Genomic DNA, 23,902 nt, shown 5'->3' with positions numbered 1-23,902 from the left:
GCGGCGGCGGCGGCGGCAGCAGGTGGAGCCGGAGCCTTCGCAGCAGCAGCCCGGCCGCGGCCACTCCGGCGGCGCCGCCATTAGACAATAGGAGCGGCGGGTGCGGGCGCGAGCGGGGCGGGGCGGGCCGCGCAGGAAGCGGGCCCGGGGCGCGGCGGGCCGGGCGGGGGCGCAGGAAGCGGCGAGCCGGGCGCGCGAGGCGGCGGCGGCGGCCCGGGAGCGGCCGATCGGCGCCGGGACAAAGGCGCGGCGCCCGGCGCCCCGAGCAGCCCGAGCCGGGGCGCACAGCCGGGGCGCAGCCCGCGCCCCCCGCCGCGACTGACATGATGTTTCCACAAAGCAGGCATTCGGTAAGCGGGGCCCGCCCGGCCCGCCGCGGCCCCCTCCGGCTCCTGGCCTGCACCCCCCAGCTCCTGGGTCTACACCCCCCCCCCACCTCCAGGCCTGCACCCCCCCAGCTCCCGGACCTGGCACCCCCAGCTCCAGGCCCTACACTCCCCCACAACCCCGACTTCCTGGGCCCAGTTTCCCCCAGCTCCTGGGCCCAGCGCCCCAAACCCTAGCTCCCAGCGCGCTGCGCCCCTACTCCAGGCCTGATACCCTCAGCTTCCGGGTCCTGGTCCCCCCCCAAGTTCCCGGGCCCGGCGTTCCCCCCCAGTTCCTAGCCTGGTGCACCCTCCCCAGTTCCCCGGCCCAGCCCCCCCCAGCTTCCGGGCCGGGCCCCCCCACACTTTCCCAGTCCAATCTCCCGAAGCTCCCCAGTCCTGTACCCCCTTTCCTGTACCTCTCCAGCTCCGGGCCCCCCCCTTCCCAGCCAGGCCGGTCCGTAGGCGGTCTTGGCCTGGTCCTGGGAGCTCCGGGAACCCTGCTGGTCACCCCTTGCTCTGGGGCTGCTTGGGGGGCCTGGAGTGGGGGGGGCAATCCTCCCGGAAGAGCGTGGCCTTGGGGAAGGACTCTGGGGACCTGGAGTGTGGACCCCTGAAATATTATGGTTGCTGGGAGACGCCCCTCCCCCAAGGGGACTTTGCAGTGAGGCCTCGGCCCTCCAGGTGGTTGGGGCGCTCCGATGCGCACCCCCTTCTCTGGGCGCTTTGGAGGGGTGGTAGGGGGCGCATCCTGCCCCCCATCAAGGGCAGGCTTTAAAACGCGCCCCCACAGCCTCGGGGGTGGCGGGGGACGGGCGGCTCCAGGCCCACCCACCCCCTCGGCTTCCCCCGGGAGAGGCGGGGGCAGGAAGCGGGGGCGGCAGCCGCGCCAGAGGCTGTAAACATGGGCCCAGGAAGTGGGGCACGAGGGGGGACGCTGCAGCTGCGGCGGCAGCCGCCCCCTGGTCACCCCGGGGAAGGAGGAGGCAGCCCAGCCTGCCTGGCCCTGAATTGCGGCCCCCTCCTCACAGGGCTCGTCGCACCTCCCCCAGCAACTCAAATTCACCACCTCTGACTCCTGCGATCGTATCAAAGACGAGTTTCAGCTCCTGCAGGCCCAGTACCACAGGTGAGCCAGGGGTTGGGGGTTATCTGGAATGGAGATTGCCACCCCCATACATCTACTTTAAAAATATGGAAATAGAGGGTCATATGTATGCCAGCTTCTAGCCTAAACACGTGGCTAGTAAAAACCAAACCTAAATCTGTCCGTTGGATTCAGACTGGTAGTGACCCTATAGGACAGAGTAGAACTGCCCCATAGGGTTTCTAAGGAGCTGCTGATGGATTCGAACTGCTGACCTTGTGGTTAGCAAGCCCAGCTCTTAAACATTGCACCACCTGGACTCCACTTGGCCAGCAGTAACATTTATTCTTCAAATTGACCCTATTTCACAGATGAGAAAAGCGAGGCACAAGAAAGTTAAATGACTTACCCAAAAACAGGTCTGTCTGGCGTCAGAGCCCTCCCCCAGTCCTCAGTAGGTAAAAGACCTCCAAGTCCAAGAAGGACCCTCCGAGTCCAAGATACCCCCCCAAATTTTTTTTTGCAGTCTTCTCTTTCTCTGCCGTTTTGGGGAGAAGGCTCCTGGCAGATTCTCAAAGGAGGGTCTGCCTCCTGAATTGAGTCTTCTAACATTTCTGAAGGGCTTGCCATGTGTCAGGTTTAAGCAGAAGGAACTGTTATTGACCTTGTTTTCTACATCAGGAAACGAAGGCTCAGAGAGGTTAGAGATTGCCTCAGGGTAGACAGCAAGGAAGTGATGAAGCTTAGATTTGAACCCAGTCTCTCCAGGGCTAAGAATGCAAGTTCTCAACCCTTTTGCTATGGAGGGGTCCTCACCTGGGAATTAGAAGTGGGTCCCATGGCCAGAAATCCTAGTGGGGCTGAGACTTTCTCTGGACCTGTTTTCCCACCCACAAAAATGGTCTTCAAAGGATCCTGGGTTTTCTGCAAGAAGAAAGGGGAATAGCGATTTATTTTTATTTTAACAAATATGCAATCTTTTTGTTCACTCATTCTTGCAGTCCTATTACTGTACCCATTTTAGAGATGAGGGAACTGAGGCACAGGGAGTTGAAAGGTCTGAAGCAGCTCGCCAGACAGGCCCCAGGGACTTTGCATTAGTCCTGCCATGTGGAGGGTTTGGGGGCTTCACCTGACCTAGGCCCACCTCATGGTCATCAATCCCAGAGGCCGAGGGCCAGAGGGCAGGCCAGACCCCCTCTGTCAGCTTTGGGTTCTCCATCTACTGGGCCTGAATGTCCTGCTCTACTTTGGGGGGTTCTGCCATGTCAGGGTCACACACAGGATCAACCAGACAGAATGAGGCCTTCCTCAAGAAGGGCCAGAGACCCAGCGTTTCGAGTAAGATTGCTTTTTTTAAACTGCCAACGAACGCACGTTTTTAAAGAAAATAAACTTTGTGGGGGGCAAAGAAACTCCAGCTGTGGATCACCTCTGAACTGTGGGATGTTGTGACCTGGTCAGCCTGGTAAGATCCGTGAGCACTTATTGAGTGCTTACTGTATGCCAGGCCGTGTTATCCAAGCTTTACTGTCTTAATTTATTGAATCTGTACAACCCCACCCTGGGAGGTTGGTACTTAACAGAGGAGGAAACCGAGGCTCAGAGAGGGAGAGGAATTTGCTCAGGGCCACAGAGCATGGAAGGGCTGAGCTATGAACCCAGTCCTTCTGGCTGTGGTATGATGGGAGTGGCTGAGGTGGGTATGGAGGGACAGCCAGTCCGTGGGGACCCCCTACTTGCTTCGGTCTAAATAGGCTAAAGGACAGCAGCGGCTCATCACCCCCTAATCCTTTTTCTGGGTGGTTGGAACCACTGTCAGCACCGTCTTGCCCTGACGCCCTCATGGGGGGCTTTGAGAAAGCCCCTCAACTCATCTTTGCTGAGGGAACCAGAGAGAGACCAGAGGGTCCGTGTCTGTAGTTCCTAACAGGGAATTGACGAATTTTCTTACAGCTAAAGAAAGCAAGCAGGGAGGAGGAACAGACAAGTCCAGGGGCTGCGAGCTGGTCCAGCCCCCTTCCCATTTTACACTCCTGGGAAATCAAGGCTCAGAGACCACTTCAAAATTCCCAAGTTCATCTACTCCCAGCCCCCAGCCCTGTCCTCAGCCCTGGTGCTGTTTCTATTTATTCCTCCTGCTTCCTGGCTCTGTGACCTTGAGCTAGTTACTCAACCTCTCTGGGCATCCGTTACATTATCTGTCCATTACATCATCCGTAAAACAGAGTGAAGACACTACCACCGGTCAAGTGACTATGTAGAAGTTTCTAGAATCCCTGTTGGTGCGTTCACATGGCCTGATGTCTGTTGTTTTTATTGTTATAGTCACTTTTTCCATCGTTAGACCCAGAAGGCTGGTTTCATCAGCCCCGTTTTACATTTAGGGAAATTGAGGCACATGGTTCCTCACCCAGCGTCACAGGGAACCCGTGTGTTGTCACCTCCCCCGCTCTCAAGTCCAGCTTGAAGTCTGTGGGTTGAGCTTCCAGGAATGGGCCGAGCTTGCCTTTGCCTGGGACTTGGGTGGCCCCTCACCTCCTCCCAGCCTCAGTATCCCTCCCACACACACACTATGGGGGATCTAACCTGGATCCCTGCCCCCTTTCCCCTGTCCTTCTTCAGCCTGAAGCTCGAGTGTGACAAGCTGGCCAGCGAGAAGTCAGAGATGCAGCGTCACTATGTGATGGTAATGTCACCCCAGCCCCTGGGTCCCATGGGGCGTGGCGAGGGACCCCAGACCCGCCTCCACCGCGGGCAACAGCTGCTTAAACTGCAGCCGCCTCCTCTGGGGAGGATTTGGGATCTGTCCTCTGCTCAGCGGCTCCGGCCGAACTAAGCCCACTGTGCTGGCCTGGCCACTGGCCGGATGAGGCAGTGACCAAGGTGCCAAACCGCCGGGTTGAGCCTGGGCCTGCCAGGTCCCCCGGCTGTCCTTGGCAGCCACCACCGGCCTGGCGGTGAGAGCCAGAAACTGACATGGGGAAGCTTCGGGATCTCTCCCCGCCCTCACAGCCCCGCCCTCACAGCCCCGCCATCCCAATGTTTAACTCTTACACACCCAAGCTTTGTTGGGGGGACTCCTGGGCCAGAGGCTGACCCCTCCCTGAGCCCTGCTTATTAGAGGGTGATACTGCGTTCCTTGGCCTGACACTTGAGGCCCTGCCCTTCCAAGTCGCCAGGATCACCTGCCGGGTTTCCTACCCTGCTGGGGTATGACTTTGGTGTCGGAATCTTCCAGCTTTGTCCCAGCCTGGCCTAGCAATGCTGGAGACTCAGAGTACAGAGCCCAGATTTTCCAGGCTGTAGGGGAGACAGAACCAGACAGTGGGGCGGCGGGGGCGGGGGGGGGGGGGGACCAGAACTGGGGGATCTCAGAGTGGGGCGCTGCCAGAAATAGAAAAGGAAGGGCTGAGTGGAGGATGGAGCATTGAAGCCAGGGTGTTGAAGAATGAGCAGGAGCTTGCTGGGCACAGATGCGTGGAAACGAACTTGGCGTTCTTCTGGGAGGGGGTCATGGGGAGCTGTGGGAGGGTTTAGAGCAAAGGAGGGACCAGGTCAGATCTGGGGTGGGGGGAGGGGGACCGCTGGCCCCAGAGCCAGGCCCCAACAGGCTTTGTTTATCCTCTATTATTTATATCCAGAGAGGAAAACTTTCTGGAGTCTGGGGCCACCCGCAGACAAGACACATAAAGATAAAAGATTAGGACCAGGGGATGTGTGGGGAGGGGCGGGGACTCCATAATTAGTCCAGGAAACGGGAGCCAGGCTGGGGCTGAGACCCCACCGCAGCCCCAACAGGTACAGGGATCCCTGCACCTCTCATGCTCTCTTCCTGTCTCCCCCCTCCTTTTTCTGTCTCCCGTCCTTGTCTCTCTTTCCCCCTCCCCCCCCATGTCTCACGCCCCCACGCTCCCTGCCACACCCACGCAGTACTACGAGATGTCCTACGGATTAAACATTGAAATGCACAAGCAGGTAGGTATATGCCTCCCCTTGCCTCTCCCCTCCTCCCCGCCCCGCCCCCAGGCAGGTAGGCTCCTGCCCCTTGGCAGAGCCCCAAGTGTGGCCTGTTATCCTATTACCACCTCACCCCACCCCCACACTCTTCTGTTCTCTTGCGGCTTCCTGGTGAGCGTTTCTCCCATGAGGGAGGACCTGCCAGCCCCCCCTCCTCACGCCTTTGTGACTGTGGAGGGGAGGTGACATGTACAAACACACTGTGTGACCCCCAGAAACCCCTCACCGTAGCTCTTGCCCTCCCTGGCCTTGCTTTTGCCATCTGTGCCCCAACGACGGGGCTGTCATCAGCTAGAATAGTGCTGTCATCAGCCCTCAGCCCTCCTCCTTCCCTCCCACAGAGCGCATACCACCTGTGGACCCCCGCCTTGGCGGGGAGGGGGTGGAGGGTGGAGGGATGGAGGTGGGGGGGTGAGGGGGCTGGGCAGAGGCTGAGCCCGGGCTTGGCCCAGTGAAAAGCTCAGGAGGGCGGCCATCAGGGCCTCCTGGGCTGGCCCACCCTGCTGAAGGGGCTGTGTGTTGCAGGCTGAAATTGTGAAGAGGCTGAATGGGATCTGTGCCCAGGTCCTGCCCTACCTGTCCCAAGAGGTAAGTGGGGCTGCACTGGGGGAGGGGCGGGAGAGGGGCCCTGACCTTGGCCCAGGCCCTACACACCTCCATCTGTGTGCTGGGTGCCTGGGCTACTCCAGACATCCCAGACGTCTGCTGTGGCCCCACGGTCATGGGGAGACGACTCCCCAGGCTGGAGGAGTGCCACGGTGTGGGGTCTGTGCAGGTGCTGGAGGGAGGGGCTCACCCCGCCAAGTGGAATTCCTGGCCTGAGTGAGTCATTTCCTAGTGAAAAATGTCACGTATGCCAAGACTGCACCAAGGATTTTTTTCCCTCCTGAGACTGTCTGCCAGGCCTCTGGGGCGCCTCAGGCCAGGGACAAGGGGAGGGAGGGCGTTCAGGCTCTCACATGTGCACACAGATACACACAGATGCAGGCACATAGACACACAGATGCACATAGACGTGTGCACGAAACAGATATGCAGACACGTTTGTACAGAGACATGCACATGCAGACACGTATGTACAGAGACATATAGACACATATGCACAGAGACAGATACACACGCAGACATGCACAGAGACAGATACAAGATATACGTATGTACAGAGACATACAGACATGCACATAGATACATAGACGTATGCAGAGACAGACACATGCAGACATGTATGCACAGAGACATACACGCGGACATATACGCACAATATACACATGTATGCACAGAAACATACACATGGCAGGTACATGCACAAAGGCACGTACACAGATGTATGCATAGAGACATATACACCAGACATGCATGCACAGAGACACAGACACGCAGACGTAAGCACAGAGACACAGGTACACGCAGACACGTATGCTCAGACAGATACACATGGAGACATGTATGCACAGAGACAGATACACAGACACAGATGCACATGGGTCCAGAGACACACAGATGCATACACACACTCTTTTAGAAATGGATGGATGCGCACAGAGGTACGGACATACACAGAGACAGATACACACGCTGACATGTCTGCACAGACACATCAGGTAAACGCACCCAGGAGTACATACGTAGGCACAGACACAGGCATACACAGATACACAAGTGGACCCACAGACAGACAGACCTGCGGGCACATATTTGCACACAGGCACACAGACGTGCACACAGACATATAAGCAGACACACAGATGCACCCACACATGGCCACACGCATACACACGAGATGCAAAAGCACACACACACACCCAGGGAAACCAGGCACCCGGATCTTTCTCTTCCACCCCCTCAGGTTCTCTGGGACTTTGTTGTTAGAAATACACACAGCAGAACATAAACCTATTCAACAGTTTCTACACGTGCAATTCAGTGACATTGATTACATCCTTCGAGTTGTGCAACCATTCTCGCCCTGCCTGGCCGAGGTGTTCCTCTCCCGTTGATGTAAACTCACTGCCCCCTAAGCTTCCTATCTAACCTTCTGAGTTGCTGCTGTCAATTTGATCCCATAAAGATAGTTCTTAAAAGAGCATAAAGCTCAAGGCAGACATTTTTTACTAGTTAAGCTAAACCATTGTTTGGTTTTTAAGAAGGTGTTAGGGGATAGTTTGGGTTTACGGTTTAATCTGAGACTCTTGCTGTGGGACCTCTCCACCCTCACCCAGCCGACTTCAGGCTGGGTAAAACTCAGCTCCTGCCCCCCCCACCCAAACCAAACTCCTTGCCACAGAGTCGATCCTGAACTCATAGTGACGTTACAGGGCGGAGCAGAACTGCCCCGTAGGGTTTCCAAGGCCGTAATCTTTACAGAAGCTGACTTCCACATCTTTCTCCTACAGAGCAGCTAGTGGATTCGAACCACCAACCTTTCAGTTAGGGGCCAAGTGCTTACCCACTCTGCCACCAGGGCTCCTTCTCCTGCTCCCAGCTGGTTGATTATGTACCATTTCCTCTTTAATGTCTACCCATATCCTAAGTCCTTCAGATGAAATACAGTAAAACGCTCCGGACAACAATTCCATGGGCACACAGGGTACAGTGAAAGCCTCAGAGAAAAGAGGCACTTGAGGCCGTGCAGACCTAGACTTGTGCTTTCCCTTCTTGGTGGGGTCTTCCCAGCAGTCAAGGCGAAAAGGAAGACTGGCAGATTCTAGCATCTGATAGCAGGAGAGTCAGACCTTAGGGGAGGTCTGTGGGGGGAAACACCCTGCAGCTGGACTCAGGAGGCCTGGATTTCGGCCCTTCCGGAGTCCACTGGGCCTTCCCTGGCTGTGGAAGGAGAGGGACTCGGATCAGCGGATCCCAGAGCAGTCTCCGAGCTCCAGGGATTGGGACTGCCCTGTACAGTTGGACAGGTTGCGCACTGCACAAAAGCCCACACCTTTTTCTTTTTCACACATGGCATGGAGTTTCTCCTGGGCTCACCCAAAAGCCTCATCCTAAGTCCTGCCACACCCTTTTAGGTTTTCTGTGTATATTTGTCCCCATTTTTCAGATGAGAAGACTGAGGCTTGGGGAAAGGAAATAGCAGGAGAGAGGGGACTTTCTGGTGGGGTGGAAAGTCATGGGGTGCTAATGGCCCCCTGGATGTGGGGCTTCTCCTGGGCTTCACGGGTCCCCCCAGGACGAAGGCATATCACCTGACTCCACTTTCTACACCCTTCTTTCAGCACCAACAGCAAGTCTTGGGCGCCATTGAGAGGGCTAAGCAGGTCACCGCTCCCGAACTGAACTCCATCATCCGAGTATGTCCAGGGCGTGGGGTTGGTGAATGGGTGGTGGGTGGGCCCCCAGGCAGTGACCGCTGATGGTCCCCTTCCCTTGGCCCTGCAGCAGCAGCTCCAAGCCCACCAGCTGTCCCAGCTGCAGGCCCTGGCCCTGCCCCTGACCCCGCTGCCCGTGGGGTTGCAGCCGCCTTCTCTGCCGGCGGTCAGCGCGGGCACAGGCCTTCTCTCGCTGTCTGCACTGGGCTCCCAGGCCCACCTCTCTAAGGAAGACAAGAACGGGCACGACGGTGACACCCACCAGGAGGATGACGGGGAGAAGTCGGATTAGGGGGCAGCTGGGTTGGGGAGGGAGGGTGGGGGGACCGAGGGGAGACAGACACGGAGAGAAAGGAACATTCAACCCAAGCCACAGTATAGCTCGCGACTGGCTCACCTCCAGTAGTATTTATGGCAGCGGCCTGCTGGGGCCCAGCTCTGCTGGCTGCTGTCCCCTAGCTTTGCACCTACCCCCGACTCCCAGCCTCCCTCCTCCCCCCTCACGGCCCCTTCACCTGCTCACACCACGGATGAGGCCCACTGAGGCCTGGAGGGGGCAAATGGGAGGCCAGGTCCGAAGGGAGCAAAACCTCAACAAGTTCAACACCCTCTGCACTTACACCCTCTTTGCACACGTGTAACTCACAGTCTGCCCCCCAGCCCTTTGGGGTACACCACGGCCACCTTCCCAGGCACTGCATGCGACACAATGCCAGCTGCCCCCTCCCTGCCCTCGGCACCCCTTGTCTCCCTCTCCAGACCCAGTTCTGCTTCCTCCTCCACCTCCTGCCTACTCTCCTGGTGTGGGACGCTCCATGCCCACCTGGTCCTCTCCCCTCCCCCAGAGAAGAGGGGGCAGATGTAGCAAGCTTAGCTGGGACCAGGATGGTGGGGGTGGGCGACCCAGGCTTCCCCTCCTCCCCTCCCCAAATAAAGATGAGGGTACTAAAGTTGTCTTGCTTTTTATTTTCTTTTTTCTTTTTTTTCTTTTCTGGTACACTAGCTTGTCTTTTAAGAAAGGGGATGTTAAAGAAAAATGTTAAAAAAAAAAAATAAGCAACACCCACACCTGTGTCTGTATATAGCCTTTTAGATTGTCGGCTTGCTTTTTTTGTGTGTGTTCAGTCGTTTGATCTCTGCAAAGAGAAGTGGAGGTGCTGTATAGAGGGTGGGCTTAGCTGTGCCTTTCAAATAAAGACGTGAGAAGGTTGGTCACTGTGTTCCCGCCTCTCTCTGTTGTGGGCTGCTCTGCAGTGCTCCCCCCCTTCCCAGGGTAGGAGAGGGCTTCCTTGGAGTCTGAGTCTCCTTCTCCTGTGTAGTACAGGACGGGAGACCAGGCATCCAAGGTGAGTCAGGGATTGCACCTACACCTGTGTCCATAGTCCCAACACCTGAATTTGATGCTTAGCCCAGAGAGGGCAGCTGATAACTTTTAGGTTGCACAGCTGGCTGGGGGGCAGAGCTGAGGGCTTGAGGTTAAGCCAGCTGTTTTGAGAGGTAGGGTAAAGGGGTTTCCAGGGGTCCCAGAGCTGATAAGTAGAACCGGCTTCTGAGCCCCAGGTCAGAGGGTCCCTAAACTACATGTTCCTTAGAAACTGAGGACCTAAGACTATGGAGTCTGCTCCTACCCATACTTACAGTACACCGTTTTTCACACATCAGAGAGTGGGGCCCCCCAGCATGGGTGCTCATGGTTAAGCTGCGCCTCCACTCTCCAAGGAGCACCCTGAAGGCCCCACCTCCTCCACCCCCTAGGGAAGCTGGGAAGAAAGGAGACCCCCAGTGCTCCGATCTTGGCCTTAACCCTTTCCTGCTCTGGGACCTGGGTCAAGAGGGCTTGGGGCTGCCTAGCCAGGAATGGGGGGATGGGAGTCCCTGAGTGTTGAAACTAGAGGCACCCCGGAAGAAAGGCTGGGCAATCTACTGCAGAATCAACCGTTGCAAACCCTGTGGGTCACAGCATTCCAATCCAGAACTGATTGTGAAGATGGAGCAAGCATGGGCAGCGTGCACGGGGCCACGTGAGTTGGAGGTGAGTTGATGGCAGCAGAACGATACTTAACAACGCAGTGTATCCCACATGTGTAAGGTTGACCAAAAGGAGCTGAGTACAGAGGGGAAATGCTGTGTGGTTCTATTTATATCAAGAATGAAAATAGACCTAAGAGGACTATCTTGTCGGAAGCCATGGGGGTTACACCCTTGAAGTGTGGAAGTAACCAGAAGAGGACAGGAAGGCAGCTTGTGGGAGGCTGGTCCTCCTCTGGTTCCTGACCTGGGAGCTGATTCCATGAATGTGTCCATTTCGTGATCATTCATCGCGCCGTTTGATTGTAGTTTGTGAGTTCTTCTGTATGTGTATAGTTCACAGTTATAGAAACTGGATTATCCTTGGCTCTCAGGAGACTTCGAGGTCAGCAGACTGCAGCCAAGCTCAGTATCTTGTTGTCCCTTGCCTCGGGGCCTTTGCACGTGTCGTTCCCACTGCCTGGATCAGTGTTTTTTTCTTTCTCCCCCCCCAGTGTTTTAATCCTTCCAGACTCTCTGGAAGTCACTCTTTTCTGGAGGCCTTCCATCTGTCCCTCCTATAAAGTGGGGTTCCACAACACCGCCACTAAATGAAAGCAAACCAGTTGCCATCAAGTCAGTCCCAACTCCTGGTGACCCCGTGTATGCAGAGCAGAGCTGTGCTCCACAGCGTTTTCAAGGCTGTGACCTTTCGGAAGCAGGTCGCCAAGCCTTTCTTCAGAGACACCTCCAGGTGGGTTTGAACCACCATTTTGGTTAATAGTTGAGTGCTTAACCATTTGCAGCACACAGGGACTCTGACACCCCACTGCCCTACTCCCCATAAACTCCCAGAATCTAAAGGAAACAGCAGCTGTTACTGAGGGATGGTCTAATGGCTACGATCATGGGGTCTCCAGCATGGGTTTAAATCCCAGCCCCTCCTCTCATAACTGCATAATCTAGGCAAGTAGCTTTGGCTTCACCACTCTAGGTCTCGGTTTCCTTATCTGTAAAATGGGTATAACCACAGAACCAACGCTTGAATCCCTGGAAATGGCTTACAACAGACCCTGGCAGATTCATCAATAAACTTGATTGAGAACCTACTCTGAGCTCCCGGGACACAGCAGGAAACCAAATAGACACCAATCCCTGCCCTCATGGCTAGGATAAGGACCCTGTGGGTGCAAGTGGTTAAGTGTTGGGCTGCCAGCTGAAAGATTGGCGGTTCAAGCCTGCCCAGCAGCTCCATGGGCGATAAGACCTGGTGATCTTCTCCAGTAAGGATTACAGCCTAGGAAACCCGGTGGGTCAGTTCCACTCTGTCACACGGGGTCACTATGAGTCAGAATAGACTCCCAATAACACCCAACACCACCAGCATGGCTGCGGTTGACAGGAAAATAAATTTGTAAAATGTGTTCATGTAGGAAAATAGGTAACGTAAGGTAAGGGGTCAGTGGAAGACAAAAGTGCAGAGAAGGGGGAGAGTAGGGTTGGTTGCATTTTTTGAAATTTGCACATAGAATGTTAGGGAACGTATTAAAAGCTTGAGGGCAGATCTGGGTTCAAACCGGGCCTCCCACCCTAATTACTGATTTGGGGGCGAGTGAAGTCACTTGGCTGACCTCAGTTTCCGGGAAACTGTTGTGAGAATGAGCAGAAATCCTGCAAGGCTCACTAGCTGTTGGCTGACACTATTATTACTATTATTGTTGTTACTGTTATTGATGTGGTTGGCATGTGATGCGTCACAAACCCGGAGATCTTCTGCCTGTCACTGCCTTGTCCATGACCTCGGGGTCTCCCCCTGGGCCTCGGGGTCCTTCAGGGGAGCGGATGCCCCCCCCGTAAGACCCTCCCCCTTCGCCCCGGGGAGCAGTCCCTGGAGGGGTCAGGGTTGGGTCTAGGAGCTGCCAGGGGGCGGAGTGACAAGAGGGTCCTGGGGGAGCGCGGCGGGCCGGGAAGCCAGGGCTGGCAGGAGGCGCCTTCCCCAGCCCCCTCACCGCCACGGCCTCCCGGCGCTTAACGACTCCGCCGCCAGCGACCTCGGCTAATTGATCCGCTAATGGGCCCCGCGCTGCGGCCGCGCCTAATGAGGCGGGAGGAAGGGAAGGGGGAGGGGTGGGGAGAAGAAGGGGGAGACTGGAGGGAAGGGAGGGAAGGAGGAGGGGGAGTGGAGAGGAGGGGAACAGGGAAGAGGAGGGGGAGGAAGGAGGGAGAGCGGAGAGAAGGGGAGAGGAGGGGAAGGAGGGAAGAGGAGGGGGAGTGGAGAGGAGGGGGAGGAAGGAGGGGGAGCGGAGAGAAGGGGAGAGGGAGGAAGAGGAGGGGAAGGAGGGCAAAGGAGGGGGGTGGAGAGGAGGGGGAGGAAGGAGGGGGAGCAGAGAGAAGGGGAGAAGGAGGGGAGGAAGGAGGAGAGGAGGGGAGGGGGAGATTATAGGAAGGGGAGGAGAAGGGGCTGGTAGGGAGGGAAAGAGAGACAGGGCTAGGGAGGATTGGAGGAGGGGGCTTAGGGAGAGAGGAGAGGGGAGGGGAATGGGAAAGAGGAGGGGAGGGAGAAGGAGGGAAGGGAGGAAGGAGGAGAGAGGGGAGAGGAATTTGAGGAGGGGGCTGAGGAGAGAAGAGGGATCAGAGAGGGGAGCTTCTTGAACACAGGATTGGAGGGGAGGGGAGCGGCCAGGGGACTGGCGTGATGACCCTTTTCTAACTACCCTGCTCCCTCTCAGAGAGTCCCTGCCCACAGCCCCCTCCCCTCTCCAGGCCCCCCTCTGTAGTCCCCTGGATTTATGCACCCTTCTACCCTTCTCAGAGCCCTGGTAGCGCAGTGGTTAAGAGATACCACTGCTAACCAAAAGGTCTGCAGTTCGAATCTACCAGCGGCTTCTTGGAAACCTTTGGGGCAGTTTTTCTGAATCCACTGGAAGGCAATAGGTTTCTTCCCTTCTCCCCTCCCTTTTCCCCTCACCTCTCTGACCCCCTCACCTGTCACCCTCCTCGCATTTGGCCCCTCTACTTTCTGGCCCCTCCCTCTCAGATCCCCTCCCCCTCTTGGGGGGACTTTGCAGCAGGGGTTCTGTGTACCTCAGATGTGAGGTGGAACAGCAGGGGTCATGTCTCTCTGTGCCTCAGTTTCCTCAAGTTTCCCCATCCATATAATGGTTTGGCTTCCTCAGTGTTGGAGAATCTTACCACCCCAGTGGCATGGGCTGGCCCAGCCTCTGTCCCTATGCAGGTGGCCTGCAGCCCCGAGATCCTGGGCCTGAAAGTGCCCCCAAGGCCCCCCCCCCCGGCCCCAGGCCAGCCTCCAGCTCAGCAGGGAGCTCAGAGCCCCCACCCCCATCCCCAGCCAGGGAGGAAACCCCCTCCCAAATGTGAAATAGAACTAGAGCAAAAACGAGTTGCTGTCCGGTGAACTCAGACTCATGACGGCCCCAAGTGTGTCAAGGTAGAACTGTGCTCCACAGGGTTTTCAATGGCTGAGTTTTCGGAAGCAGATTGCCGGGCCTTTCTTCTGAGAGCCTCTGAGTGGACTGGAACCTCCAACCTTTCAGTTAGCAACCAGGCAGGTGAACCATTTGCATCACCCGGGGACCCCAGAACTGGGATCTGACGCATTAAACATTCACACTCCAGACAGGCCAGGCACATCTGCTGCCTGAAAGATTTACAATCTACCCTTCCTTTTGCTTGGGTGTTTGTGTTTTAATGCAGTCTTGGAAGCTACATTGCAGGGATGGTGGATTTCCACACCCTGAGCTCTGGTAGCACAGTCATTAAGAGCTCAGGCTGAAGCGGGGATTCCAGGCAGAGGTCAGGGTACTTCAGAAGGAAAGGCTGAGTTGGAGGGGGTCCCTTGAGATGCACAGCCCCCTCCCTTTGCTCACTGTCTTCATTCAAACTGTATCTGGCCTCTTTTCTGTGCCTGGGAGGGAGGGAGCGCATCCCTACCTCAGGGCCTTTGGACATGCTGTTTGAACTGCCCGGAACACGCTGTCCCCAGATAGCCACATGGCTCATCCCCTCATCATTCCAGTCTGCTGTGTCACCTTCTCCACGGAGCCACCATCGCCCCCTTTTCCTGCTTTTCAAAAAAAATTTTGCTGCATTTATCATGACCCATAATTTAATTCAACAAATATCTATTCTCTGGTTATCCGCTTTTCCCTCTCTAATGGCAGACCCTGTGACCACAGGGATGTGTGTGTACCGGTGACTACTGAGTCCCAGGGTCAAGACCTGTACCTGGCACACAATAGGTGCTCAAAGATGTACAGAGAAAATGAAAATATGGCACAGGCTTCAGCGAGATGGGTGGGTGGGCGGGGCTTGGGAGCTGGGGTGCCTGGAGCCATGGGAGGTGTCTGGGCAGGGGAGGGGCACACCTAGTTGTGTGACTGTGATTAGCAAGCTCCAAGAGGAGGGGGGCAGGCTGGAGGGGAAACTGAGGCAGGAGCTCAGGAGGAGGCCAGAGTGGCACTTAGATGTTTTCTGATATTACAAACTACAGGGGACAGCCCCACCGCCCCAACCACCCTGACTTTGCACTTCTCTGTCCCTCCAACCCCCCTCCCCACCTCTAGGTGTCTCTGAGTCTCTGTCTCTCAGGGCTCGTGTCTCTGGTTGTCTCTCTCTGGCTGTCTCCGCGTCTCTCTGTCCTTCTCTGTCTCTCCCACCCCTTTCCATCTTTTTCCGTTCCTCCCTCCGCCCCTCAAGGTCTTTCTGGGTCTCTGATCTCTCCCCCTCGCTTTATCTCTACCTCCTATTCTCCCTGTGGGTCCTCCCCGCCTGGTGCCCCCCTCCCCATCATCTCCGCCTCCTCCGGGCTTTCCTCGCTGGTGCTACTCCCACCTTCCCCTGCAAACCTCTCCCACCCACCCAGGCCCCCTGGGCCCTGTTGCTGGCCTCCCGCCCGCCATTCCTGGGCGCCTGCCCCTCCCCCCGCCCTTGACCCTCCGTCCCCTCCGCCCCCTCCGCCCCCCTGCCCTCCCTCCCTCCGACGCCCCGCTTTGTGCGCTCTGCCTCTCCCCTCCCTCCTCCCTCCCTCCGCCCCCCCCGTTTGTCCCCTCCGCCCCTTCTCTCTCCCCGTTTCCTCCTCCCGCCCCTTCCCCTCCCCGCCTCCCGGATCCCGCCCGGCGCCTGTCCCCTCCCCTGCCGGGCCTGCCCGGGCCTGTCGCGTAACCCGCTGGGCCGAGCCCGCGTGGTTAATGGTGGGTTCCCGGCGGCGGCGGCGGCGGGGGAGCAGGGAGCGGGCGGCTGGCACTCGGCCCTGCCGGGCCTGGGGCGCGGGGAGGGGGCGTTCCCGGGCCCAGGACGCCGCGCTCTGTCACCCTGGGCGGGTCCCTGGGCGTCTCTGGGCCGGGACGTCCCCCACACCCCCTCACCCCAAAGCCAGAGCGCCCCGGTCCGGATTGGTGGGAGGGGGAGGAAGGGAAACCCGCCCCAAGGCGCGGTCCCTTCATTCCCGGTCCAGTGCATATTGAGCGCCTGCTGTGTACCAGCTTCTGTGTTGGGTACCAGGGGCCCCGCAGAGATGCCCTTGACCCTCCCGGATCCCACCAAGTGGGAGGGAGGGAAAAGAAGACGGATAGCAAAGAAGGCAACAAATAATATAATTCCGGAAGAAACTCCAGCAGGGGCAGAGGCCGGAGAGGCACCCCCGCTATGAGGCAGGAGTGTGGGGAAGCCTCGGAGGAGCAGACTGGGAGCTGAGGCCTGGGTAAAGAGGAGCCTGCTTCCGGGGAGACAGAGGCTGAGCGCGAGGTGGGGTGGGGAGGGTGTTTCAGGTCCAGGGAGCTGCGAGGGCAAAAGGGGGGACTCAGCCCTGTGCCTTATCTGTTGCAGGCTCTGAAGCCCAAGCAAAGTGGGAAAAACAGCTAGGCCAGGTGCCATCACCAAGGGCTAACCCTTCTAGCAGGAGACCTGGTGGTGCAGTAGTTAAAGTGCTCAGCTGCTAACCGAAAGGTCAGCGCTTGGAACCCACCAGCAGATCTGTGGGAGAAAGATGTGGCAGTCTTCATCCATAAAGATTAAAACAAACAAACAAAAACCTGTTGCCATCCAGTCGACTGATACTGACCCTATAGGACAGAGTAGAATAGCCCCATAGGGTTTTCAAGGAGTGGGTAATGGATTCAAACTGCCAACCTTTTGGTTAGCAGCCTAAGCTCTTAAGCACTGTGTCACCAGGGCTCCCCATCAAGAGTCCAAAAAAAAAAGCCAAACTCATAGCAACCCTATAGCACAGGGTGGAACTGCTCCATAGGGTTTCCAAGGAGTGCCTGGTGGATTCAAACAGCGGCAGCCATAGCTCTTAACCCCTACACCACCAGGGTTTCCCCATAAAGATTACAGCCTTGGAAATCCTATAGGGCAGTTCTATTCTGTCCAGTAGGATCCCTATGAGTCGGAATCGACTTGATGGCAGATGATGGGTTTTTTTTTTTTTTTTTTTGGTTTAGGGTAAGTAATATTTGTTGTTGTTAGGTGTTGTCAGAGTCAATTTTGACTCACGGCAAACCCATGTGGCAGAGTGGAACTGCACCATAGGGTTCTTTCTAGGCCGTGATCTTTACAGGAACAGATTGCCAGGTCTTTCTCCCGCAAAGCTGCTGGGTGGCAACCTTGTGGTTAGCAGTTGAGCACTTAACTGTCACGCCACCAGGGGTCTTTTAGGTCATATTAACCTGGCTTTTTTCCAGATGAGCAAACTGAGACTCAGAGAGGCTAAAACTCAGCTCTGGCCAGACGCTGGAAGAATAGGGTTCAGATTGGACTACACAGCAAGGCCTTCCTTCAACCCACATCCAGCCTGGGCCAGCTGGGGGCTGGGGAATTCTGGGGATCAGGAAGGACCCCCTAGGGTGGGAATTGAGACATAGATGCTAAGAGGGACAGGAAGGCCAGGATTTGGGATGGAGGCAGCATAGGTGAGGTGGGTGTCTGGGGTAGGTGTAATGACCAGCAGACCCCAGGGATTTATAAAAACTGGGGGTGCTTTTTGAGTGCCGTCCACCCCAGATTGTCCCAGCCAGGCCCTGCACACTTCATGAAATCACAATGGCTCAAGCCGTCTCATCTATGGAGCCCTTTGATCCTTGTGACACCTTGATGAAGAAGTTTCTACCGTTATCCACATTTTACAGAAACACACACACTGTGACCCAGCAGAAGAGGGGGAATTTGAAGCCAGGTTTGCATACCCCTTGCTACCAGGTTTCCCGGCCTCCAGGGGTACTGTGACCCCTGACATCACAGCAGACACCTGCAGGCTGTTAGCACTGGGCAGGTTATCTGGAGACGTAGGAGTCTCTGGGTGGTGCAAATGGGTACATACTTGGCTAAAAGGTTGACAGAGGTGCCTTGGAAGAAAGGCTTGGCAATCTTCTTCTGAAAGGTTACAGCCTTGAAAACCCTGCGGAGTGCAGTTCTACTCTACACACGTGGGGTCGCTTTGAGTTGGAATTGGCCTGACAGCAACTGTTTTTTGTTTGTTTGTTTTTGGTAACAACCTGCCCACAGTGCTGGGTGAACTGGGGAAGGCCCTGTCCCTCTCTGAGCTCACCTGTTTTTATGCTCCCAAGAAATAAGTGTAGCAGGCACTTTGTTGGGCTTTGGCAGAGCATAAACACATAAACAAATACAGAGTTAAGTGTTCAGACAGTGAAGAGGCCTCTGAACAAAATGAAATGAAATAGAGGGTGACCAGGTGGGGAGGCTAGAGTCTACTCCAGCCAGGCTGCTCTGGTAAGTTCTCTCTAGAAAGTGATGTTTGATACAAGACTGGAAGAAAGAGAAGAGCCAGCTGAGGTCCAGGCAGAGGGCACAGCCCATGCAAAGGTACTGAGGCAGGACTGTGCCTACTGCGTTGGACAACAGTGAGGAGACCCGTGTGTGGTTGGAACAGAGTGAGCAAGTGGGAGAGAGGGAAGAGGTAGGGGCAGGGAGGCGACAGGGATCAGATCATGTAGGCAGAACTGGGGAGCTCAGATTTTATTCTGAGGGCAATAGGGAGTTATGGAAGGTTCTTGAGCAGGGGAGAAATGGGGTCTGATTCACATTTTGATGGATGATCAAAGACATAGAAGGAATGGAGGGTGCTTACCCTAGCTGTGTGTGTGGGAGGTGATCATCAGGGTGGGAGAGGAGGACCCTTTAGGGAAACAATGGGAGTACAAATGGCTACGGCTTAATGGGCATTTATTATGAATTGTTTTACTTTATATGCCTTAGCTTATTTGAAGATTCTGTTATCAGCCTTGTTCTGGAAACCCAGGCAGAGTGAAGGTACTTGGCACTGAGCGTCCAAGCCCCATGCCCCTGCCCCACCCCATTGCCCTTTTTTTTTTTTTAACCTCTAGCCTTCCTCCAGAGGAAGGCTGGAATTCTTGAGCACTCAGCCAATCATAGTGCCTCCTGCCATTGGCTGGAGGATGTCTCTGATCCCTGTTGGCCAGAACCCATTGCAATGTCATGCACCCATGGGGGTCCTACAGCCAATGGGGGTGTCTGCCTACCTGCCCCCATTTCACAGACAGGGAATGCTCCCAGGTTCATATAGCAAAGCCAGGTGGTCAGAGCTCAGGGCTCTTCAGTCCCAAGAGAGGGCATGATGCTGCCCCATCTTTCCTCTGTCCATCTTGGGCTGCTGTTCTTGGCTACCGGTGGAGTCCCTTCCGACTCAAAGCGACCCCATGTGACAGAATAGAACTGCCCCATAGGGTTTTCTTGTCTGTAATCTTTATGGAAGCAGCCTGCCACATCTTTTTCTTGTGGAGCACTTGGTTACGGTGATTTAAATGCATTGCGCAAATGAGAGAACCCCTACGTGTTCTGCAAAACCCCAGCTTAAACACCCCATCACATCTTCTAGGAAGCCTTTCCCAACTTCCCAAAGAGCCCTCACTCCTCCTGGCTCTGCAGCCTTCACTCCCAGCCCTGGTCCCTCCCTCTACCCCAGCCTTGACCTCAGGGGGCTGAGCGTCTCCGTGTTCTCTTTTGCCTCTTCTCTTCCTCCCCAAACTTGGGAGCCTCTCCCAGTCCAGGTGCTCCTGCAAGACAGCAGGGAGTATTGGTTTCATGAATGAGCCTTGTCCAACCTTTCCACTGTATAGGGTGAGCAAACTGAGACCCAGGGGAGGCCCTCATTTGTCTGGAGGTCACACGGTGAGTAGGAGGGGGGTCGCTAGAACAAGGGAGGGGGGCTTCCCGTGTTCCTGGGGGAAGGAGGTGTGTGTGTGTGAAAGTGATTTTTCCAGGGGGCTCACCGCCAACTGTGGCGGGGAACCGAGGCTCAGAGGTCACCCGCGAGCCCGGGGGCCTCGGGAGGGGGCAGGCCTGGCTGGTGGCCCGGCAGCTCAGCTTGGGGGGGGCGATAGGCAGAGGTTGGCGGTGTCGGAAGCCAAAGGCTTGGCCTCCCCGAGGGAGCCGCTTTCCCGGCCCGGGTCGGATCAATGGGCTGTAATTATACCGCGCCGGGCCCGGAGCCGGCGGGGAGGGAGCGGGAGCTGGCGGGAGGGAGGTGGTAGGAGGGGGGAGCTCGGGCTGGAGGGACCCACGTTACTTTGATTGACAGCTTGGGCGGGCGCTGCGCGAGAGCTTCTGGGGATCGTAGTCTTTCCGAGAGCCCCTGCTCCGGTCTCCTCTCGAGGCTGCGCTCGGGGAAACTGAGGCACGCAGAACCGCACCCCCAACCCCCGCCTACAAATAGGTCCACCCTCTCCCATCGGACCCACTGGGGACAAAATCTTAGTCCGTGCCAGCAGCCTCCAGGCTCGGGTTCGAGTCTCAGCTCTTCCCTGGGCGTCCAGCGTGACTTAGCTGCTCTCTGCCTCAGTTTCCCTATCTGTAAAATAGGGCGAAAGGCGCATAGCCTGCCCCGCCAGCGAAGTGCATATTGGACGAGAGACTATTATTTTTAAAGGGAGACACACCAAGCTTAAGGGGTGGTGTTTTCCCCTGGTTTTGGATAATAACGGAGCCAGATCTCCCCTCCATCCTTGCCGTACCCGGGCGTCCACGAGGGTCTCAGCATCGAAAGGAGGGGGAGCCACTTTCCCCACACCCTACCCGGAGCCCTGGCCGCCTTCCGATTGGCCCAGCCGATTCTAGTACCTCCTGCCATTGGCTCTCGGTACCCCGATCCCCATTGGCCACCTCACTTTGTGACGTCACGGACCCATGTGGGAGCGCCGCGGGCGGATTGGCTGGCGCCCCTAGCCAACCACCGCCGAGAAAGGAATTTCCACAGTAGCTGGGGCGGTGAGGCTGATTTAAGGTGGTCTGAGCAATCCGGGGTCCCAGCGCCGCTTCTTAGCTTTTTCTTTTTTTCAAAATATCAACATCCACATCATAAACACCCAGGCAGCGGCCTGGGAGTAGGAGAGAGAGAAGGAAGCTAAGCCCCTATCCCCCATTTTGCAGACGGAGAAACTGAGACCCAGAGGAGCAGTGTAACACGCTGGATGGTGAACAAATTTCTGGATGAAATAAACGGGCTAGACTTTGCCCAGGCTGACCTGGTGGCTCCTGCTCTAGCCAGATGTGGCATTTCAGCGAGTTATGGAGTAATAGGCTGGCTAAGGGTAACCCAGCATCTTACAGAACCGCTCTCATTCGAGCCTCACCCAATTCCGCCCACTGTCCCCAAAGCTGGGCTGCTGCTGCCGCTCAGAGCAAAACGTCTTGTCTTTCTGGCAGATCACACACACCAAGAGATGGTGTGTGTGTGTGGTCTTGTGGCTTCCCAGGCAATCCGCAATCCGTATTTATCTGCCCTTATAGAGTGTGCCTGGCAGAAGAAGCTAAAGACTGGGAGTTAGGGAAAGATCCCCTCCTCCAGGAAGCCTTCTCTGATAAGCCCTGCTTCCCCCTCTCTGTCCCTTCAGCCCTTGATCCCTCCCTCTGCCCTGGTACTGACAGCTTAGGTCAGGAAGTGTAGGAGTCCAGCTCTGTCTCCTTTCCCCACCCACCCTGGAAGCTCCGCAAGGGCAGAGCCTGGTACTCCAGTATCTAGCAGCAGGAGGAAGTGGCTATAGAGTAAATATTCATATATATATCTACCAAGGTCAGGATGTCTGTGTTCACCGTCCTGAGGGTGAGACAGGAGACTGGGCCTTGAAGAAGATATGGACCTTCTCTAGGCAGAAAAGGAGGGGAGGGAATTCCTGGTGGCAGAGATAACTGCATAGACAAAGGTGAGAAGTACACAGATTAGGAAATGTGTGTGGCAGGAGCAGAGGGTGTGTGTGAACTGGTGGAGGGAGGTGACACTGGGCAGGGTCAGATGGGGCAGGGCAGCCCAGGTCAGCTGGGGATTTGTCCCAAGGGCAATAGGGAGCCATGGAGGGTTTTATATGAGGGAGGAACAGACTCGAATTGAAGGCCACAGAGTGAAGGCTGCTTAGAGGCAGGAGGTGGCTTGTGGTCCAGGTGGGAGAAGCTGGTCTGGTCCAGGGCAGGGGCTGTGGGGATGGGGAAAAGGTTGTATGGCAGGTGAGAGGAAGAGAGGAGGGTAGGCAGATATTTAGGCCTCTGGTTGAGTGGGAACGGATCTGGGAAAAGATGCTGAGTTTGAGGGCCTGGGAGATGTCCAGGGGAGATGCCCAGTTGGTGGTGGACCCACAAGGCTGGGTCTCAGGGGAGGGGGGTGGAGGAGGAGAGAGCTTCAAGCCATCCTCCTGAAGGTAGTGACTGACAGGTGTGGGCCAAGGTGACATTCAGGTGAGCATCAGAGAGGTGAGGCTGCCCTGTGAAGGGCTGTGAAATGAGGGCCAAGAAGGGCCGTTGAGTTTGAGGAGATCAGGGGCTTTTGGCAAGAGAAGGCCCAGGAGAAGTTGGGGGTGGGGGTGGGGAACAGAGAATGAGAAGGGGGAACAGGAGGGCGTCACTATTTGGAGCCCAGGGAGGGGAGATGTTGGCCTCTCCAGGGGAAGCAAGACACCTCCTGCAAAGGGTTTGGAATAAGGACTTTGCAGGGCCCCAAGAACCTAGAATCACCAACTCTTAGCAACATGGAACTGTGGGACATCCTGCTTCCTAGAATTTCTGGGCAGCAAGGGCAGCAAGTGTGGCCGATGGTTTCTGGCTTCAGCTGGGCCAGCTGTTTCTTCTGGTCATCTACCTGCCTCCACTGCCTGCTCACTTATTGAGCACTTACTGTGTACCAGGGCCCTCAAGGACCAAGACAGGTGCTACCCCTGTACAGTGAATGAAAGAAACAATGAACAAAACAACCTGCAGGTAGACATTATTGTTGTTGTCGAGTCGATTCCAACTCATGGCGACTCCATGTACGCCGAGTAAAACTACTCCATAGGGTTTTCAAGGCTGTGACCCTTCAGAAGCAGATCACCAGGCCTTTCTTTGGAGGTGCCTCTGGGTGGGTTTGAATACCTAACCTTTCTGCTAAAGTCCAGTGCTTAACTGTTCGCACCAACAAAAGGCATTAAGAATAAAGAGAGGATATGGTAGGTGAAAGATGCTAAATGAGGTGACTTTCTGAGGAGGTGACATCTGAGCTGAGACCTGAATGATGAGCAGCAGGGAAGAGTGTTCCAGGAAGACGGGACAGCATGTGCAAAGGCCCTGAGGCAGAACTGTGCGCCTGGTGTTTCGGAGGGACATCAGGGAGGACCATGTGGCTGGAGGAGAATTAAGTGAGGGGGAGAGAGGAGATTGGTGCGTTCAGGGAGGTGAGGGGGAGAGGTTTGTGCAGGCCTTGTGGGGAGAGGAGAGTTTGGATGTTATTCCAATGGCAGCAGAGAGCCATTGAATACTTTTCCAACACATAGGCTCATATCTATCCCCAGGATCTCCCTTCCCCTCTTCTAGTCACCCTAGATAAGTAAGTCCCTTCGGACATAGCGGTTAGGAGCTCGGCTGCTAACAAAAAGGTCGGCCGTTGGGATCCCTCAGGCACTTTTGGAAAGCCTATAGGGCAGTTCTGTCCTATAGGGTCGCTATGAGCCAAAATCTACTCAGTGGCAATGGGTTGGTTTTTTCTTGTCAATCTCTAGCACTGCTCCCTAATCTCTTCCCTTGTACACACAAAAAACTCCGTAATTGCCAAGCTGGGGGTTTGCCTTGGCTGTTCCCTGTTTCTCTCG

The 23,902-nt window shown here is 56.1% G+C and overlaps 2 protein-coding genes across 2 annotated transcripts in view; both read left to right on the top strand.

Moving 5' to 3' along the window:
• Nucleotides 1-205: 205 nt before the first annotated feature.
• Nucleotides 206-9,101, top strand: TLE5 (TLE family member 5, transcriptional modulator). Its single transcript, XM_049876370.1, has 7 exons — nt 206-350; nt 1,397-1,494; nt 4,078-4,141; nt 5,386-5,430; nt 5,998-6,060; nt 8,697-8,771; nt 8,860-9,101. The coding sequence occupies exons 1-7, from the start codon at nt 324-326 to the stop codon at nt 9,079-9,081; spliced, it is 594 nt and encodes a 197-aa protein (XP_049732327.1). The 5' UTR covers nt 206-323; the 3' UTR covers nt 9,082-9,101.
• Nucleotides 9,102-19,809: 10,708 nt separating this feature from the next.
• TLE2 (TLE family member 2, transcriptional corepressor) overlaps nt 19,810-23,902 on the top strand; it is a 31,440-nt gene continuing 27,347 nt past the window's right edge. Inside the window, exon 1 of the mRNA XM_049876348.1 lies at nt 19,810-19,961. Within this exon, the coding sequence (XP_049732305.1) occupies nt 19,875-19,961 (87 nt within the window). The 5' untranslated portion in view covers nt 19,810-19,874. The remainder of the gene's footprint in view (nt 19,962-23,902) is intronic.

Source organism: Elephas maximus, chromosome 3 (genome assembly GCF_024166365.1).
Source record: "Elephas maximus indicus isolate mEleMax1 chromosome 3, mEleMax1 primary haplotype, whole genome shotgun sequence".
NCBI classification, from domain to species: domain Eukaryota; kingdom Metazoa; phylum Chordata; class Mammalia; order Proboscidea; family Elephantidae; genus Elephas; species Elephas maximus.
This window is presented reverse-complemented; position numbering and strand designations above follow the sequence as displayed.

What these genes read in the sequence shown, in the direction of transcription:
- TLE5 (XM_049876370.1), top strand. Translation starts at nt 324, where the DNA reads ATGATGTTTCCACAAAGCAGGCATTCG. An exon ending in CTGCAGGCCCAGTACCACAG is followed by an intron (nt 1,495 to 4,077) that starts GTGAGCCAGGGG and finishes GTCCTTCTTCAG; the next exon opens with CCTGAAGCTCGAGTGTGACA. An exon ending in AACTGAACTCCATCATCCGA is followed by an intron (nt 8,772 to 8,859) that starts GTATGTCCAGGG and finishes TTGGCCCTGCAG; the next exon opens with CAGCAGCTCCAAGCCCACCA.